The sequence below is a fragment of the Miniopterus schreibersii genome, assembly GCF_964146895.1.
Source record: "Miniopterus schreibersii genome assembly, chromosome: 1".
NCBI lineage: Eukaryota > Metazoa > Chordata > Mammalia > Chiroptera > Miniopteridae > Miniopterus > Miniopterus schreibersii.
Genome location: NC_138101.1, coordinates 26884627 through 26905473, shown reverse-complemented (window position 1 = coordinate 26905473; position 20847 = coordinate 26884627). Strand labels below are relative to the sequence as shown.

General features: G+C 33.0%; 1 protein-coding gene across 6 annotated transcripts in view; it reads left to right on the top strand.

The window, feature by feature from the left end:
- Positions 1 to 19845, top strand: part of NFXL1 (nuclear transcription factor, X-box binding like 1) — a 49467-nt gene extending 29622 nt beyond the window's left edge. For all 6 annotated transcript variants that reach the window (XM_081129492.1, XM_081129494.1, XM_081129493.1 and 3 more), the window contains 8 exons: positions 3061 to 3082; positions 3734 to 3874; positions 6690 to 6856; positions 9314 to 9383; positions 12174 to 12278; positions 15526 to 15612; positions 16423 to 16476; positions 18489 to 19845. In XM_081129492.1, coding sequence (XP_080985618.1) covers positions 3061 to 3082; positions 3734 to 3874; positions 6690 to 6856; positions 9314 to 9383; positions 12174 to 12278; positions 15526 to 15612; positions 16423 to 16476; positions 18489 to 18662 — 820 coding nt within the window. In that variant the 3' untranslated portion in view covers positions 18663 to 19845. The remainder of the gene's footprint in view (positions 1 to 3060; positions 3083 to 3733; positions 3875 to 6689; positions 6857 to 9313; positions 9384 to 12173; positions 12279 to 15525; positions 15613 to 16422; positions 16477 to 18488) is intronic.
- The last annotated feature ends 1002 nt before the right edge of the window (positions 19846 to 20847 follow it).

Sequence of the window (20847 nt, the reverse complement as noted above, 5' to 3'; positions counted from 1 at the left end):
TACACTTTGGAAATTAGCCCTTATCAGATACATCTTTGGCAAATATGTTTTCCCAGACTGTGGGGTTTCTTTGTATTTTAAGGCTGTTTTCTTTTGCTGTGCAAAAGCTTTTTAGTTTGATGTAGTCCCATATGTTTATTTTTTCTTTTGTTTCTCTTGCCCCAGGAGATGTATCAGTGAAAATTCCACTATGTGGGATGTCTGTGACTTTACCGCCTATGTTTTCTTTTAGGATTTTTATGGTTTTGTGACTTTGTGATTTAAGTCTTTTATCCATTTTGAGTTTATTTTTGTGTATGGTGAAAGTCGGTGGTCTAGTTTCATTTTTTTGCATGTATCTGTCCAATTTTCCCAGCACCACTTATTGAAGAGACTCTCCTTACTCCATTGGATACTCTTGCCTCCTTTGTCAAATATTAACTGACCATAATGGCGTGGTTTATTTCTGGGGTCTCTGTTCTGTTTCATTGATCTATATGCCTGTTGTACCAGTACCAGGCCATTTTGATTACAATGGCTTTGTAGTACAATTTGAAGTCCGGTAATGTGATCCCTCCCGTTCTGTTCTTTTTTTCTCTAGATGGCTGCAGCTATTCGGGGTCTTTTTTGGTTCCATATAAATGTTTGAAATGTTTGTTCTAGATCTGTGAAATATGCTGTTGGTATTTTAATAGAAATTGCATTGAATTTATAAATTGCTTTGGGTAGTGTGGACATTTTAATGATATTAATTCTTCTAGTCCATGAGCATGGTATATTCTTCCACTTGTTTAAATCTTCCTCTATTTCTTTTTTCAATTTAAATAGCATCTATATTTTTCTGTATCAGTTGGGCAGTCAGGTTGGGAGGCAAAGTGTTATTGGGAGTTATATCCATGAATAGGGTGATTTTAGTCTGTAGATTTATTGGAGGAGGGAGATATAGTAAACACAGAAGTTCTTTATGTACATATTCAATTAGTAATTATTAAAGACTATTCTTTTACTGAGGACTTGTCATGAGGGACCAAGTTGTCTATAGGATCTCTTACTAGGTTTGAGTTACTAGTGATTATCAATGGCCTAAATTTTTCCTTTCGGGGAAACCGAAGAAGAGACATTGATATTTTGATTTATAGTCATTAAAATTGACATATCATAGTCAATTTCCTTTGAATTCCTTAATCTGTTTTATAGGAAGATTATTTAACATACATGTCAAACAGAATAGTTTCACCGCCCTAAAAATGCACTATGTCATGTTCATCCTTTGCCTCCTTCTCCCTTGAGGCCTGGGGAAACTGCTGTTCTTTTTTATTGTCTTTATAGTTTTGCCTTTTCCAGAATGTCATATAGTTGGAATCATACAGTATATAGTCTTTTCAAACTGGCTTCTTTCACTTAGAAATATGCATTTAAGGTTCCTCCAGGTCTTTTCATGGCTTCATGGCTCATTTCTTTTTAACACTGAATAATATTCCATTTTATGGATGTACCACAGTTTATCTCTTCACCTATTGAAGGGCATTTCGGTTGCCTCCAAATTTTGAGAGTTATGAATAAAGCTTCTATAAACATTCATGTGCAGGTTTTTGAATGGACAAACATTTTCAACTCATTTGGGAAAATATTTAGGAGTGCAATTGCTGCCTCATATGGTAAGCCTGTGTTTAGCTCTGTTAGAAATTGCCAAACTGTCTAACAAAGTATCTGTACCATTTTGCATTCACACCAGCAATGAATGACAGTTCCTGTTGCTATGCATCCTTGCTAGTATCTGGTATGGTCAGTGTTTTGAGTTTGAGCTGTTCTAATAGTTGTATAGTAGTATCTCATTTAATTGTCAGTTCTCTAATGACATATGATATTGAGCATCTTTTCATCTGCTTATTTGCCATCAGTGTGTCTTCTTTCCTGATGTGTCTGTTCTCTGTTCTTTCAGATCTTGTTCATTTTTTAATTGGGTGTTTGCTTTCTTATTGTTGAGTTTTAAGAGTTCTTTTTATCTTTGGATACAAGTCCTTTACCAGATGTATGTTTTCCAAATATTTTCTCCTAGTCTGTGGTTTGTCTTTTCATTTAAGTGTTTTCATTTAATACTTTTTCATTTAAGTGTTCTTTACAGAGAAGATGCTTTTGGTTTAACGAAATCCAACTTTATCATTTTCTTTCATGGGTCATGCTTTTGGTATTGTATCTAAAAAGTCATTACCAAACTCAAGGTCACCTAGATTTTCTCCTTTTTTATAGTTTTGCATTTCACATTTAGATCTGTTACCATTTTGAGTTAATTGCTGTGAAAGGTGTAAGGTCTGTCTGGATTTTTTTGTTCCATATCTCTTTGTTCCAGCACCAACCATTTGTTGAAAAGACCACTCTTTTTCTATTGAGTTGCCTTTCTCGTTTGTCAGAGATCAAGTGACTTTATTTGTGTGGGTGTATTTTTGAGCTCTCTCTTCTGTTCCATTATCTGTCTGTTCTTTCACCAAATACAATACTGCTTTGATCACTGTAGCTTTCTAGTAAGTCTTGAAGTTGGGTAGTGTCAGTCCTTTGACTTCATTCTTCTTCAGTACCTATGTTGGATTTTTTGTCTTTTCATATAGATCTTAGAATCAGTGTGTTGATATTCACAAAATATCGTACTGGGATTTTGATTGGAACTGTTGAATCTGTATCAAGAAGCGACATCTTAACAATATTGCACTTTCCCATTAGTGAACATGGAATATACCTTTATTTATTTAGATCTTTGATTTTTTTCATGAGTAATTTTCCTCATATGGATCTTGTATATATTTTGTTAGATTTATTTATACCTAAGTATTTCTCTTTTTTGGTACTAATATAAATGGTAGTATGTTTCATGTTTTCAAACTCCAGTTGTTCATTGCTGGTTTATGGGAAAGCAATTAGCTTTTGTATATTAACTTTGTATCCTGCAGCGTTTCTGTAATCACTATTTCTATATATGTTTATTTTTTATTCCTAATACAACAGATTAAAGTTAGCATCTTTGCTTTAGGTATTCTTTTTAAAGAATTTGTAATGTTTTTATTTCATTTCATTTTTTTCTTGCAGGCAGTGTCTTGGGAAGCACGAGGTGAGTTATAGGCACAAGTATTAAGTAAAGCTTGTAATCTGTACCTCTTCTGTACTAGGATTGTTAGAAATAATGTTTTCAGTGTTTAAAGACAATAGTTTGTCTACTAACTTTTAAAATATGTATACAGCCTGGCTGGCGTGGCTCAGTAGTTGAGCATTGACCTAGGATCCAGGAGATCGAGGTTCAGGGCACATGCCTGGGTTGCGGGCTCAATTCCCAGTGGGGTGCGTGCAGGAGGCAGCCAGTAGATGACTCTCATTGCTGATGTTTCTTTCTATCTCTCCTTCTCCCTTCCTCTCTCTGAAATTAAAAAAAATTTTTTTTAAAGGAAAAAAAATTACATATGCAGTGCTTTTTTTTGAAAATTAGTTTATGAATATGCATTTACTCTAGACTTGTATTGAATTTTCCTTTTAGGAATAGAATGTTTTGCTTCTTGGCAGTCATTTTGTGGATTTTTTTTTATAGGTTACTTTGGTTTTGATAATAAGTAGTATTGGTGAAAATGTGTCAGATAGACCTTTGTGAAACTTGTTATCAAATGATAACAGAGTTGTTTTGGAAACATGGATCTAGAAGGGTGTGTGTGTGTGTGTGTGTGTGTGGGTGTGTGGGGTGCTGATTTTCTTTCTGTCTTTTTTTTTTAAGGTGAGTCCACTACCATGCCATGCTGTAGGACCCTACTCTTGTAAGAGAGTTTGTGGACGAACCTTAGATTGTCAGAATCATAAATGTATGAAAGAATGCCACAAAATAACTGAAATTGATGCCTGCACTGGCAAAAACAAGGTAATGTTCTTAGGTTGAATGTGTAAATGCTTATATATCTCTGAATTTGCTTTCAAATATTTTTTAAACCTGACACGTATGATAGATGATGCTTGCAATTTTAACAAATTCCCAAACTTTTGTTGGAAGTAAAGTAAATAGCATCACAAATGCACAGACGTGTGTGTATATGTGTGTGAAATTCAGTAAAATCATTTTTGAGAAATTGACTATTCAAAGATCTCTCTAAAAATTGCCATTTTACAAGGAAAATCAAATGTAGTCAGTCAACTTTTAAATAATAATACATTTTATTTTTAAAGTAATTCATGTTTTTTCTTAGGTTTCCATTTTATAGGGAATCATAATAATAGCAAGTGTGTTTAAGATGAAGAGGCCAAAAACTTTAAGCTTCTTGTTTATTAAGTAACATTAAATTTACAAATGTTTAAATTGTTAATATGAATTGTGTTGTTGAAAATTTCAATTGCATTGTTAGTTTTTTGGTAGTTGTAATGTATGACTACATAAATATGCATAGTATCATTCTTGCTCATGTGTAGACATACATGTAAATGTGTTATAATTTCCTCAATCCATGCCTTGATCCTCAAAAATGTAGTCATGATAAAATGAAAAAGATGTTGGAATTATAAAATCAAGCTGAGAAATAATTATAATGATTCAAAACCACTTTAAAGTGTAGATGCTATATGGCATTCCTCCTCGAGGTTTTCAGAACATCAAATGAGTCAGAAAAAATTCATTTTAAGAGTTGATATGACAATGATTGGAGAATCCCACCATTGCTTCCTGGGCAGTGGATTTGGCAAAATATGGGTTATAAGTACTTGCAGTTTTTCTCAATTTAGCTACAAGTCCATTTCTATCTCTCACTTAAAGGCTACTGCAATGCAAGTGAGTGGAAATTACATTATTTTGGGGATAACTTTGTAATCACTCTAATTTATATATTAAAAACAAAATAATTCAGAAACTTTAAAATATTTTTTACCTTACTATACCATCTCAATTGAGACTCATTGGAGAAAGGCTCCTAGTATCTATCTCTCGACCCAAATGCCTCTGGAATTTTTAATGTAGTTTCTGCCTTCAGTTGTAGCACAAAGCCTACAACATAGCAGGTATTTAATAAGTGTTTATTGAATTGACTGGACTCAAAGCTCTTTTGCTTGCCTGACCTTACCCACAGATCTCAGTCCAATTGAGGCTATTATATGCAGTGGCTCTGATTGTTACCATTAGCAACAGATATTCCTGTTGTCTAATTCATTGGTTATAGTGAGTGGAACTGTGGTTGACTGGGAAAAGGTGTGAGGCTGGTGACAATTGAAATGCTATGTGTTTCCCAGGCAAATGTGGAATAAAATATCTTTTGAGTGAAAGAAGAAATACAATAATGAGAGAATTTTTGGGGGGGGAAATCTGTCACCAAGCATAGATAAAAAATAAAAAATATATGCACATACATAATCACACATACATACATTTCTATATAATTATGTATGTTATAGACCTTTGCCACTCAGAGTGTTGTCTGCAGACCAGCAGCATTGACATCAGCTGGAATCTTTTTAGAAATGCAAAATCTCTGGCCCCACCTCAGCCTTTTAACAAGATTTACAAGTGATTGATGATGCACAGAATTGTTTGAGAACACTGCTAAAGGCAGTGTGTGTGATGTGTCATGTTTCATTGATTTTTTAAAAAAAAATGAATTTCATTATAATCATTAAATTTGCCAAGAGACTAGAATTTAATTATTCCAACCACTAAAAAGAATGGATCATTCTGTAATGTGATAGAGATTCTATTATTATGCAGTGACAATCATATTACAATATATAAATGTATCAAATTAACATGTTAACACCTTGAATTTACACAATGTCAAATCTATTTCAATAAAATGAGAGAAAAAGTTCCACTTATCAGGATTAATTTTCTAATTTGTGATAATAACCCAAATATTTATTCTGCTTTTCTTCTTATTATCCCATTACTTACAATTAGGATTACTCTCCCTGGATTTCCAGAAAGTTGGAGGAATTGGAAAAAGCTCATTTTAAAAGCTAATAATGAAAAATGTTTAACCTTTAAGACTTAGTATCTTTATCTATAGCTCTTTTATTTTATCTCAATGTGACATGTGAAAATAAACAATATCCTGTAATAAAAATTTTTAATCTTTAGTAGACAGATACTACTTAAATTACTAAAGTACTAGAGCAGAGAGGTGACTTGTTAAGTTATAATTTTACAATTGAGATAATACTTGTTTGTACTAAATGTAATTTAGTTTTGCCTTATTGAAGTGCATTAAAAATAAACTGGTGGTCATGCTCCTTTTTTTCTCTATATGTGTTTCTCTTTGGCAAGGTGAGGACTATCTCCAGAACATTGAGAATGCTTCTTTAGTTTGGTGATGATCATACTTGTTAGGTGTAAATGAATTGATAATGTTTTACTCTGGGTTTTTTTTTCTGCCATTGACTATTCTTTAGGAAGTAATTTATATTTTAGTATAGATATTTTAATGTAATCATGTCCATTTTAAAGGTGAGGCAGTTTGATTTAGTGAGGTTTATAAACATAAAAATCTTTGCGAATAAATAATGGTCATATTGGTAATCTTGCTATTCATTTTGAATATTTTTTAATTGAGTGATTTTTAAATACAGTTAATACATTTTATTAACTATTTCTAAGAGCTGCAGAAGTACTTTGTTTTAATGGGATATATAAATTTTATAACTACTGTATAGAAATGTTAGACTTCTGTACTTACGTGTTTTATTTCCTTGCAATTTGTCAGGCTGGCCCAGAATGCCTTCAGTGTGAAGAAGGGTGCTCTAAATCACGGCCAGTGGGTTGTCCCCATCCATGTGTTTTGCCATGTCATCCTGGAGAATGCCCTCCTTGTATTCAGATGCTTAGAATAAAATGTCACTGCAAGATCACAACCTTATATGTGGAATGTAGGTAAGTAATCTGAAGAAATATTCTTGTTCTACTAAAATTATTTTAATTGATTTTTTTTTTTTGTAATTCAGAACCCTTTATATGTAGTTTACTGTGAGGAATATTTTTCACTGGTGGTCCTTATAGCCTAGAACCTTGGATTTTTCCCTAGAGACCTATAAGAATTGTAGACTGCTTCACCTTGTAGATACTTTACCCCTTTTCAACAAGGGCAATTCTGATTTTTTCCATTTGGGAATTCTATAGAAGATTTTGTTAGGGAAAAAAAATTGTATCACTGCTTTTAAAAAGAATAGGAGAAGCACTCCTATAACATATTGTTCAAATAACAGAGTCAAACTAGAATTCCCTTGGATCAAAAATTTATTTGCACATAATTACTTAGGTGTAACTTTTAAATTATAGATTTAAAAGGTAGAGTTTTGTTTGTTACAAATGTTGCTGTTATGGCATTTATCATACTCGTTCAGCTCCATTTCATCCAAGTCTATAAAGTGGGCTTCTTGTAAGTATATTTTACTCAAGTTAAATTTGGGAATGTAACTTTATTTCTGATTTTTTTGAGCATAAATACTTTTTGAAAAATGCCTGCCATTATTATCTTAAATTTGTTTTTGTCACATTCTAGATTCATGCTCTGTTAAATTGTAAAAGTCAAAATTATTTTGTTGAAATTTTAAAAATAAAATATTATAATTTTTAGCTTTAGACATTTTGTAGGGGGAGTTAAGAGGGCACTTTTGCTTTATTAATGGGTGATACTGACAAAAGGGGATTGTTTTCTCTGGCCTTGCAGGGTCCTGAATTTCCCCCTTACTTTTCTCTTCATCGTGTAGTCTTTAAAAGGTGCCTTTCCCTTTTTACCTTCTGTTCGTGGCTCCTTGATTGTTGTGCACTTTTCCAAGTCTCTTCCCTGTAGTTGGTGCTCTGATTACCAAGACTTTTTTAGTACTTTTACACTTAGGGTTGTCTTTCTTTTTCTGGAGTGATATTAGCTCCCTCTCTTTTCTGTTCAGTTTTTCCAGAACTTCACTGGCTTCTTGAAAAGATTTCCTATGGGAGCTTGAGAAATAGCTCTGCTAGGAATGATATTTACTTTTCTACTTTCAGGTAATTTGAAGTTTGTAGACATTTCTGTTTCTAATTATGCCAAAGTCTTGGGATTTGAGTGATTTTGTTATTAATGGGCTGAAGGGTTTTTTGGAGGGATGTGTGGATACATTTGATTGAAGTGGTTTCCATTATCTCAGCTATCCAGAGTTCATCTTCCCCTTTCTTGAATACATATTTAAAATACATGTTTTTATACAATTCTTTAGTCTTAGTATTTTGATAATTTTATTTGCTTTAATTTAGTGAATTATTTCATGTCATCTTTTCCTTGTAGTCCTTCTCTGCTTCATGTATATTTCTTCTGTAGAAATTAAATGTAAAAGATACAGACCTTGAAAAGTAGGTAATTTTTCTAATTATAGAGTAACAGGAAAAAAATGATTTTAACCTTTAGGTTCACAGATGAACACCATACTTGTAAGAATGAAAATATACAATGTTTAGTAAAGCTAGCATATAAACTTTGTTATATTAAGTGAAATTTTGCCAAGAAAATTGCCTATGTTAGAGTACAATTATAGCTGATTTGATATAAATATTAAGATTTCAGTTTTGACATTAGTGAGGCTAACCTTATGGTATATTTTGGCAATTACATCTAGTAAAGGGAAATAAAAAAGGAAGGAAAAGAAACAAAGAAAAGGAGAAGAAAGTAGCAGGGAAGAGAAAGTGAGATAGGTATAATAGGGATTTTTAGATTGTCACTAGTTACTGACTCATGCAGTATCTCTTGTGGTTCTGTTCAACTACCTGTTAGGAAGTGGGTTTATTCCTGGTGTTTATGACTATTTCTGAATTACCTACTGAGTCATATAAAAGCACGGACTGATCTAAAGTGATCTAATGAACATGAATCAATTTCTAACATTAATAGCTTATCCAAAAACAACTGAAAGCCCTTTCTAATAAGCTTACTGCATTTCCCACTGAATAGCCTAAATTTCTTTATTTGAAGTAACATATCAAATGACTAGTTTTTAATCCTTTATGTAAAGGCTTTAAGCAGAATTATAATTGTGAGTAATGATCTACCTATAGGGAAAGATAGTACAGGAACTTTTAAAGAGAGACCAGGTACAGAAGATACTTCATGCATGTTTTGTGCTTCCTTCTTGCAGTGATTGCCCTTTTGGAATTTGATTTGTTGGTAGTTGATGAAGGGCTGGAAGGTTTGATTTATCAGAACAGTAAAGTAATTGGAAGATAATTGTTACAGAAAAAGACACAATTAAAATATTTCTCAAGAAAAAAATAAGATAATTTTATAAGCATGTTTGAAATTGTGAGTTTTTTGAAAATATGCTATGAAATGAACTTAAATGTCACCAAATCTCCTATATCTAGGAAAATGACCACAGCTGATGTAAATGAAAAGAACCTCCTCAGTTGTTGCAAAAATCAGTGTCCTAAAGAGGTAAGCTTTAATAGAACCTTTTAAGTTGTATTTTTTGGGCACTGTATCTCTTGGATTTTCTCTTTTCTTTTTTGGACACCTTATTTCAGGTCTTTTTTGGACCCACTAAAAATGTGGGTCCAGAAAGAAAAACATGATGTCTGTAAAAATGTAATACATATGATTAGGGGGTAGATGCACATCTCTTTATGAAATTTGAGGAATATTAGGACTAGGAATTACCCTTTGAAGATTTTTTTTTAAAAGTAGTTTTAAAGATAGCCTCTAAACTTTATGCAGTAAGGTATCACCTAATGCTAACCTCCCATAATATGATTCAGGCGTAAAATATAAATAGATCAAGAACTGTATGGGCCTTAGGCAGTTAAAGAGTAAATTTGTAGTAGGTTATTTAAAAAAGACAGATGTGTGTGTGAACTTTAAAGCTCATTATTATTTTGAATTAATTCGTATAAAGCATTCATGTATAAAGTTTTGTTTTTAAAGATTTGGATGTTTGTATATACATTGTATTTAAACTAAAAGTATAAAAAGTGGCTCCAAAAAATTATTCAGAGTAAAATAGTAAACGTTCACTTTTGATTTATCCTGGCAATAATTTGAGAAACCAAGGTTATCCGTCTGTATTTCGCCAGTCCAAAAGTGAGGATTCTCCTTTTTGTTGTTGTTGGAGGTTGGACACTGGCAGTTATTTGATTTGCAAAGGTGAATGTTTATAAAGGAAGCCTTTTGACTTATAGATGTACTAATAGTACCTCTTTTCTTTTAGTTCTTGGTCAGGAAGAGATGCCAACAATTAGTCTCTTTGACTAAATAAAACAAATCAGTGCATGGTATGCCATTTTGTTAACAGTATTTTCTTTTAACTAAAACTTTGGACACTTTTTATGGATTTTTGTTAAAGGACTAGAGCCTGACAGTTTCAGAATTTATGTAAGGTTATAAAATAGATCATTTCAAGCATTAAATGATCATTTTAATAATCCTGTCTTTGTTAATGTAAATAAAACTAGAGGCATGGGATATTTCAAATTTAATTTTCTGAATTTTTCAAATCCTGAGTTTTTCTTGTTAAAATAAATTTTCTCCTGTCCAAATTCAGATTTCTGGTAATAAATAGTTGAGAATGATTTATTTTTTATCTGGAACAGTAACTTGGTATGATATTAGTTAGAAATAAGGTAACTTAATTCAGCAATTGCGGATTTGCAACTAGCATTGTCTTGACTATGGTAATCTGTAATGACATTTGCTAGTTCTAGATGAGTGGACACTGTTGATTTAAAAATTTGTATCTATGCTCATCATTTTGGATTCTAGGCCATTCTGGAGCCCCTCTTCCATTCTAGAGTCTCCTTGGGCTTTCTTGAAAAATATGTTCTTAGGCTGGGAACAACTCAAATGGCTCTTCTAGTTTGGAAAAACCTAGGAGTGGACAAGTGAGTTTCAGTACGTCTAATAGAACTCATTCCAGGTTATAGCCTCTTGACAGTGGTTAGGCTACAGGAATGGCTCTCAAACTCTAGTGTGCATCAGAATCACTTCAGGGGCTTGCTAAAACATACTGATGGGTCCCACCCCTGGGTTTCTCATTTTGCAGGCCTCTTACCTAATGGTGATACCAGTGGGCTACAGAATCAGGTCATACTTAGGATCAGCCAAGAATCTGTCACTTTAGTCTTCGCGCTAGACGCCTTGTACTAGGTTAAGGTGTGGGGTTCTGATCAATTCTGGTCAGTTCCTGTTTACTTTACTCTCCCCTTCCCAGATGGTAGGGCCGGTAGGGCTGTCACAGCACTCTGTATTTAATTCCTGGTGCACATATTATGCAGTTGATAACTGAATGAGATAGCCCTCTCAAGCTCTATTACTTCTCTGATAGTACTTTTGTCTTCTGGACGGTTGCATTAGGTTTGAATTTAACTAAAAGAAAATTTAAAGATCCCATTAAGAACTTCACCTTTAAACTGTGACCCACATATACATTTCTACTTTAAAAATATTTCTGATTTTGGTTTTATTATTACCACACAAGCTTTTCTATTTTTTACTTGGGCAAATTATTTAGCCTCTCTGTAACTCAGATTGTTCACCTATAAAATAGAAGCAATAATAATACCCACTGCAGAGTGTTGTCTGAGTATTAAATGAGTTAATAACACGTAAAGGTCTTAGTGTGTGGTAAGTGCTAGCTATAGTGATGATGGTAAATGTATTTATCCACAAACAATATTGTTCTGCAAGCCTTCTTTAATTATCTTTAAAGGGAGCTTTTTAAGTTACTGGCATTAAAGTGGAACATTTTGGACTGGACAGTATTGGTTATTGATAAGCCATTTGATAAGACTTACCAATGAGCTAGCAGAATGATGTTAAGGGCTGGTTTCGGGTAGAAGGAAACCATCCCACTTTGAGTGGAAAGGGTAGGGCATCTCATCTTTAAATGGGTGTCAAGGTTGGACGTTTTAGAAACCTTTTGCTCTGAAATCCGTAATGAAGGTACAGTCATATATTGTGTGTTCTAATCAGTTTTCTTTGTGACTGCTTTTCAGCTCTTTTAGAATATAGCCTGGCTTTTGAAATAATACTTGCACAGCTATCAGGGAAATAGTCATGTGATTGGATTATAGGTAAAGTTAATTGAAGAAAAAGTTGAAAAATTAGCTGATTATCCAGGATTGATTGACCCTATTGTGATGGACTCTTCTTAAAATAGGTGTTGCGAGGAAGGGGAAGTAGAGTATGACTAAAATATAAACATGTAACTGCTTTATTTTGGTTTTATTTTAGCTTCCTTGTGGTCATAGATGCAAAGAGATGTGCCATCCTGGTGAATGCCCTTTTAATTGCAACCAGAAGGTGAAACTTAGATGTCCTTGTAAAAGAATAAAAAAGGTAAATATTTTAAGTTATTGAAAGTAGTTTGTTTTTTTAATATATCTTTATTGATTTCAGAGAGAGGAAAGGAGTGGGAGAGAGAGAGAGAGAAACATCAATAATGAGAGAGTCATTGATCGGCCGCCTCCTGCACGCCCCCGACTGAGGATCGAGCCCACAACCTGAGCATGTGCCCTTACCGGGAATCGAACCCCAATCACCTGGATCCTAGGTTGATGCTCAGCTGCTGAGCCATGCCCTGCTGGGCGAAAATAGTTTTCTATGTACGTTATTTTTGTCTGTGTTTGGTAGTTCTTTGGCTTCATTTTTTTTGCCTTTTAATTTTAAGGTCTTATTTCTTAGACTCTTTTTATTATTATCCCATCTATTTTTGTAAATGCTTATTTTAAAAATCATCTTTGTTTGGCTAAAATTTAGTTTTCTGCAGTTTAATAGTAAAAGATTATTTTATGTTGGAACAAAGTTCAGTGTCCTTTTTTGGATAGAATCAGCGCTCTCTACACTTGTCTTTGTGCAAGGAACACATGTGAATAATAAAGTGAATTTCATGGTTTAAGAAATGGTCTAGAATTAACCTTTGTTGCTCTTATGAAACTTCTTTTGCTATCAGTATTATGTTTTGAAAATGTTGCCTTAAAAAGACCTCACATGCACAACCTTATAAAATTATAAAATGCAAATCTGGAGAGAACTCATTTTAATATAAAATAATGGTAACTGGAGTAAGAGGGCAAAAATTAATGATCGGAAAGCTTGATGGCAACAAATTACATAATGTTCAGCAAAACTCATGAAGGAAGAGTCTGAATTCTCAGATGTCAGTGGCTGAATGGTCTTTTTCCAGTTCTCCTTTTCCTTGACTTTCCTGTTGACACTGCTGACTCCTTTGAAGCTTTCGTTCTTGACCTCTGATTTTTCCCTACCTTGGTTTTAGTTGTGACTTCCTTTTGTCTTCATATTTCTATGGTTATTTCCTAAAGTTAGGCTCCTTTTCTTTAAATTTGCTCTTTTATTTATCCAACAAATATTTATTGAGAATCTTTTGTTTTTATTGAGGGTCTTTTCATTTATTTTCACAGCTCCTACTATCATTATCTGGGGTAGATAGGGTAGATAACTTCTGAATTTAAATTTATAGGTTGACCTCTTCTGGAGTTGAATTTCCTAAGTTGTAGGTATTTAAATTGGACCACTTTTACATGAAAATCAACACTTAGTCAAGCCACTTTTAATCTGGGCTGTCTCTCAAGTCTTCTCTCAAATGTCATGTTACTGTCCAAGTTCAGTTTGCCACCCATTAGAACTTTGGCAACAGCTTGTTCTTGGACTTTCACAACAGCTTTATAATGGATTTCCTTGCCTCTAATCATAGTACTTCTATATATGTCCTTTATTGGTTCTTCATCCATAATGAGGAAAAAAATATCATTTTATAAGAAACACATACATATACACAGACTTGACATACAAGAGAATCTATGATATTACCATTGCCTGCTTGTCCAGTCTCATCCTGTAGCAGTCGTCTCTGTGAATCTAGTACTTAAGCACCCTAACATTTATTCTGCACTCCCCTTTACTCTGTGAACATGTGTGTGTGTGTGTGTTCCTTCTTTGTAAAATACAATGTATTTTTCTGTCCTTTACTACTTTGCTCACAAGAATCCTGCTAATACTCAGTGTAAGCATTTCCTTGTTTGGGAAGATCTTCCTCCCTGACTCCCTTGGGAAGACTTAGGTGCTCCTTCCTCTCTGCTTTCTTTGTAGTGGGTTCTAGAGAGTTTTCTCAAGAGCTTTGTGATTCTGCACATCTGTAACCTTGTGTCTTCATCTGTGAAGTAGAGTTTATACATAGATTGATTGAAAGGAATAAAAGAGGTAATGCTTATAAAGCATTTATCCCAATGACTGCTATGTTTCATAACATGGGAATATGTTTAATGATTAAAACATAGCAGTAGCTACTAATAGTAGCTGCTATCATTATTATTAGTCTAGCACTTATTATTATGCTCTTTTTCTTATTATGTCCCCTTTCCCTACCAACACTTGGCAGGTAATAGGCACTCTATAAGTACCTTTTGAGTGAGAAAAGATAAAATCATTTTTTCAGGTTTATAGACTTAATGTCCACAAACACACACATTTACTTTTGTTTCTAATGTTTGTTCATGATATTTTTTCTTTTTTTGGACTATCCTTGGAGAACAGGACTTTATCACCAACATCAACCAAAAATGAAGAACTAAAGAGGCAGGGTGGAAACTCTCTAAGTAATAAAATTCCATTCTGTAAAGTGCTTTCACTAGAGTATATGCACTTTATTCATAGGAATTGGTGATCTTATTTCTTAACTCTGGTAGATTTGAACTAAAAACTAGAGTCTGAGAGTGTGATGACAGAGGAAAAATTTATATAAATAAATAAATACCTTTAGAGCAAAAGTCGCATCTGGCAGCAAGAAATAGGGATAAATAAAAGATCCACAAAATCAAAATCTAAGAGTATGTAAAATAAGGACCACTTAATTTATTATAGCATAGTACACAAATTGATCATAGTATTGATATCGAGTCATACAGAAAAGAGTAGATTAGTGTTTTTATTTCATTAAGGAGGCAGTGAAGTTTAAATGCAAACTTTAGAATGATTTTCATTTAAACTTACTAAAGGTTTACTAGTTGAGGGGAAAATTTGTAGCTCTTTAGAAGACTCTCTAGAATTGCACCAAATTGGTAGCCACTAGCCACATATGGCTATTCAAGTTTGAATTTTAATGAATTAACATTAATAATATTAAGCATTCATTTCCTCTTTCACTAACCACATTTTGAGTGCTCAGTAGCTGTATGTGATTAGTGCTACTCTATTGGGTAGTGCAGATTTAGAATATTTCCAGCATCTCAGAAAGCTGTTTGATGGCACTGTTCTGGAACCTTTTATTACCTGGAAGCTTTAGAAGATTAACAAGAAACAATAAAGAAAAACTGAAGTTTTCTCAGTAAATGGATGATTTTAATTTTATGGTATTTGATTTTTTTTAATTAAGAGAAAATAAAAAGTAATCACTCTTTGAACCAAGAAATTTGATACTTGCAACCATATCATTATTAAATTTTAATGAACATGACTGTTAAATAATTTGCATAACCTTAAGCTGTTAGGGAAATTTTGCTTTCTTTTGGCATATAGTTAGGACTTTGAGGGAAAAATCTTAAAATCTGAAATGTAAAAATTTTCATAGGAATTGCAGTGCAACAAAGTACGTGAAAATCAGATCTCAATAGAATGTGACTCAACATGCAAAGAAATGAAGAGGAAAGCCTCTGAGGTAATGTCATGTTAAATACTTTTAAAGTGCTGATGGCCTTTGCCAGTTTATTTTGTGCATTTCTTTAAGTGCTTATTATGAATGACTTGAAACCTCATCTTTTTTGCTTTTGTAAGTAAAGCCTGGTTTTATAGGACTACTTTGAATCCTCAGGTGTGCTTTTTATTGTGTAGCATGCACTAGATTTTCCATTCTCTGAACCAGTTAGAGAATGTGCTCTGGGACATGGTCTTTCATCTTAATGTTAGTGTAAGCCTCTTGAAAATTAGGTTAAAATAACAAAAATAAGGCTTTAGGATTCTTTGCTGTATTAAGAGAAAATAAAAAGTAATCACTCTGTTTCCCTCACTCAACCCATTCAATTAATAAATTCTTGATTTTATTTGAAACTAAGGTTTCCTTCAAAACATTTGAAGTAAATGGTCAATTTTAACTCTAGAAAGAAAGTGGTGTTTAATAATTTTGATCATAGCTACTTAGTATGGTTACTCAAGAGAAAAACCCCATTTTAAAAGCGTTTCAGTTTACAATACTGTAGCTCTTTGAATTGTGATCTAATATCTGTCAGAGTTATTAAATCGAAGTGTTTATTATATAAGGTATAACATTCCACCTCTCCTCATCCCCAGGCTGGTAGACGGTACCTTGATAACACTTTTCATCATAATATTTGCATTTCTTTAAATAATTTCCAATATAAAGCTTCCAAAAGTTGTTAGGGGTTAGTGGAGCCTCAGTGAGAAGATGTTAAAATTCTATATAAAATTTGACAGTTATAATGTTACTTTACTTTTAAATGTCTAAAAACAGATAAAAGAAGCAGAAGCTAAAGCTGCTCTTGAAGAGGAAAAACGAAGACAACAGGTAACTGAACAAAACACCCAGATTTGTGTTTCTTTGCATCACTGATAGTTTTTATTCAAACACAAAGTATATTCCAGGTATAAACTAGGGGTTAATCAACTCTATTCTGGATTGAGATATAGTTCATACAGTAAAGTAAGCCATTCACTTACTTTAATCCAGGTACACTGTACCTCTGAAGAAGCACAGGATCTCATATATACCCTTATATTTTATATATTCCCAATTTACTTCCTTTACTTCCTTGCCAATTTCATCCATTCTCCAGCCATAGAGTTTTAACTTCTCTTTTGGTTTGGGGATAGGGGTTGGGGTGGAGTGATGTCCATGTTAAAGCATTTCCTGGAGCCCATGTCTTCACTCATCTAAAATTATTTGAGTTCTGTTATACTGAATTATGGAGTATAACAGATAATTGCTGTTTACTAACCAAAACATTGGTTTTAATAATATATTTTCCTATTTCCCCATTAGACTCTTAAAAGCAGGCTTATTACCTGTTCTTTGTTATTACCTAGATAACAAGTACATTCCTGATAACTTCTATTTGTTCAAATACTATATTGATCATATACTCCAAAGAGTGGTTTATCTTTCTTATAGTGACATGTAATTATTTGTTAATTTGCATTTTGAGATGCTTTATACTTAGCAAGGAGGGTATAGTATTTGTTAAAATGCTGCTTTTATGAATGAGGAAATTAAAACTTTCATGATTTGAGGTGAGGGGGAGGACATTAGAAATAATTTATGTGGCAAATAAAGGTGAGCCAAAATGACCTCTGATATTTTATGGTTCTATAAAGTTGATTTGCCTAATATCCCAAAATAAGTTGTCAGAGGTTGTACAGTAAAACGTGTTTGCTGAACTCCTGGGAGATTAAATTATTAACAATAATTTAGAGCTTCCCTCACTTTTTTATAAACCTTTATGGATAGTGATTTTAAATACATTCTCTATTTACTGACTTTTTAAATAGAATATGTAGAACATAATTTAAACTATACGTATTGTCTGTGGGTCATCATTAAAGCATTGATTATTTTATTGTCCAGTGTTTCTCACGTCTGGCTGCTTTTAATATATTTTGACCTTTTTCTATATGTCAACAACCACCTGACCATACTCTGACAACTTGGTTCATTGAAGAATGTCACTTTTGATTAAATTAAGTATATGATTAGGTCTTCTTCAAATGTAGTTTATAGACAAAATAATGGCTGTATTAACTGAATTTTATATTTCTATTAATAAACATTTATAGAATCTTGCATGTATATTACATATATATATTAGTTACCTATCAAGTTTTAGTTAATAACAGTATATGTTACATTATCATATATTAAAATTTAGTAAGTTCTTAACAGTAAGATAAAAGTCCACATTTTATAATGAGGGCCATCGTTATCCTTTTTTTTAGAACAAGTTTTTGTATAATTCTACTTTCTAAAAATATTCATTTGATTTAAAGCATGAAGCATTTTTCTCCCGAAGAAATTTTATTCTAGGATTTTAAATGTATTCGATCAAGAGAACAGTTTCTGGTGGCTTTTTTTCTTTTTACTCACTTGAATTTCTTCCACACAAGCCATTAAAGTTATTTACCCACATTGTAAGAAACTAGAGTTAGTTTCACTGGACACCTCTTAGCACTTGCTAGAAGCTGTATGTTATAGTCTCAGTAGATTAATGGTGTTGAAGTATAAAACTAACGTCTATATTTTAGGGCACCCTGATTTAATCATTTCTGTATTTAGTATCAAAAAGTCAGGCCTACAGTCTGAAATGCTCTTCTCTTACTCCCCACTCCCCTCACTGCTTTCTTAAGCTCTGAATTTGTGGAATACAATTAGTAGTAGAGAGTTTTTTAAAAAAAATCAAATCAGTATATTTATTACATACCATTACTATTAAAACATTTCCCAGATTGATTTATTTTCATCTAAGTGTAAGATTTCAAATTAATGTATGCATTGGGTTTAATAAAAGTGATACTGTTTTGATTTAGGCTGAACTAGAGGCTTTCGAAAACAGACTGAAGGGTCGTCGGAAGAAGAACAGGAAAAGAGATGAAGTGGCAGTTGAGCTAACGCTGTGGCAGAAGTATAAATCTCACCTCCTTCCAGTGTGTGCGGTTTCGGTGTTAGTGATTGCATGGTACATAGCCCAGGGTGCGGATTAAAAGTTTTTGATGTTAATATGCCTCAGATTGGACTTAGGTACATTGTTAAATTTGGAATATTAGGAAATGTATATTATACAACATGATATATATTCACATTCATCTCTCTGTTCTCTTCCAGCTGTTGTTAGAAGGGTAGAATGTTAAGCTTTATCTTAATTAACATGAAAAGTGGCAGTATAACATGTTTGATATTAAAAGCATGACTGAAATTATAAAATATTTCATAAGGCATAGCTAGTGGCAAGGTAACATGTTAGTTCATTGTGCTTCCTTGTATTAACATAGTTGTTTCATTTACTATTTCAAACCAACATTTTTTTTCCAAAATTAAGATGAAACTGAGCCACATGTGCAGTAAGAGGAATATTTCATAATGTTCTGGTTACTTATTAGAAGGTACTTTTCTTCATCATGTAACTGTACTTAGAAAAAAATTCTCTAAAATACCTCATAAATTGTAACATGGAGTTATATTAGATTCCAGAAATTGGTTTATCAGTTATTGAAATAAATTTTTATGTATTGTGTTCCTTAGAGGAAAATATAATTATTTTCAAAATGTTCCAGGCTAGATTCCTCACATGTGGCTGGCTCTTTCTAGTGTAAGAAGCTTTCAACTGAAGTTGCCATGTTTTGTAAAACTTGTATGTGTCTTTTCAAAGTAATAAAAAAAGAAAAAAACTAGTATTTATGAGCACTATGTGCTGAGCACAGGGCTTATGAGCTTTATGTACTTTATTCTCATTTTTTCTTACCACAGTACTATAAGTAGATTTTATCTGGAAATAATCAGTTCTTATGAAAACAAGATGATAGAGAAATATCTATAAGCCAAATCTGTAAGTCATTTTAAATGGTTTTGTTATTTAATTTTTGTATGATTAATGTTTTCATTAAAGTTTTTCATATCATATTTGTAATTTAGAATATTTACTATTATCTAAAATATTCAGGAGCCTAGGTTTAGGCTACAGGTATTAGTATCAATGTATAAAAAAATCTCAAAATTTGATGCAAAACATAGTAATTGATAGATAGTGAAAAGTGGTAGAAATATGTTTTAAACAGAAGTACAAAGAAGGATTTTTAAATTATGCTAAATTATCTCAGGTTTTTTTTAAAAAATGTGTTGTTTAATCAAATACTAGCTGGTGTCTAAAATTAAAGGGCACTCATTCCTTTTTTATGGGCTTTGTGTTTTGATTTTAGTTTTTGTTTTTTTTAACTTTCCCAGTGATAGAGTTACTGAGTTGGTGTTTCACAAGCTCTAAATTAGAGCCCTCAAGTCATCACCTTACTCTGCTCTAAAATGAATATTAAAGCACACGAACAACTACCTGGGTCTACCTGGGAAGCTGTTTTCACATATGTCAGAATCTTGGCCTATTAAGCCTGAAGCCTAGTTCATGTCTTTTTGTTGCGCTTCTGATCTTGCAAATTTGTGGGGAAGTATTTAGTGAGCAGAGGAAGGATATTGAATGAATGACAAATTAAGCTGCTATTTTTTATTTGCTTGGCTATTATCTCAGAGCTTAATTTACCCATCATACAACTATTCAACAGATGGGTTTCCTCTGTGACAGATATTTTCTAGGTACTAGAGATAGCAGTGATCCTTCTCTTGGGGAGCTGCTACAGGAGTGGAAAACATTTTAAAAAATGAATATAATGTCATTGTGATAAGTGGTATTAAAAAATGAGAGAAAAGTTATAGAAAGCGGGGAAAGGGGGGTAGGGTGAAAGGGCACTAGCTACTTTAGATTGGGCAAGTCCCTCTGGGTTGGGTTCATTTCAGCTGTGACCTGAATGATCTTCACTTGAAGATCTGAGGGGAAAGTCTTTGAGGGAGAGAAAGCATCAAGTACAAAGTCCCTAAGTTGGAGAGATGCTTGGCATGGCTGAGCAACAGAAGGGCCGGTATGGCTGGAGCTAGAGAATGAGAGGGAGAGAGAATCTAGTGCCAATTCATATAGTGCTTAATAGACCATGGTAAGGACTTGGGACTTTTCTAGTCACAGTAGGCAACATTGGAAGGTTTTAAATGGGGAATTTAAAGATGGTTGGCTGCTGTGTGGAGAAAAGAATAAGGGAGCAGTTGTAAAAGCAGGTGAGTTTTTTAAAAAACCTAAAAAGAGATGAGTTGGCAAGCAGTCCAGGCTGGAGGTGCTGGTGGTACTCAGAT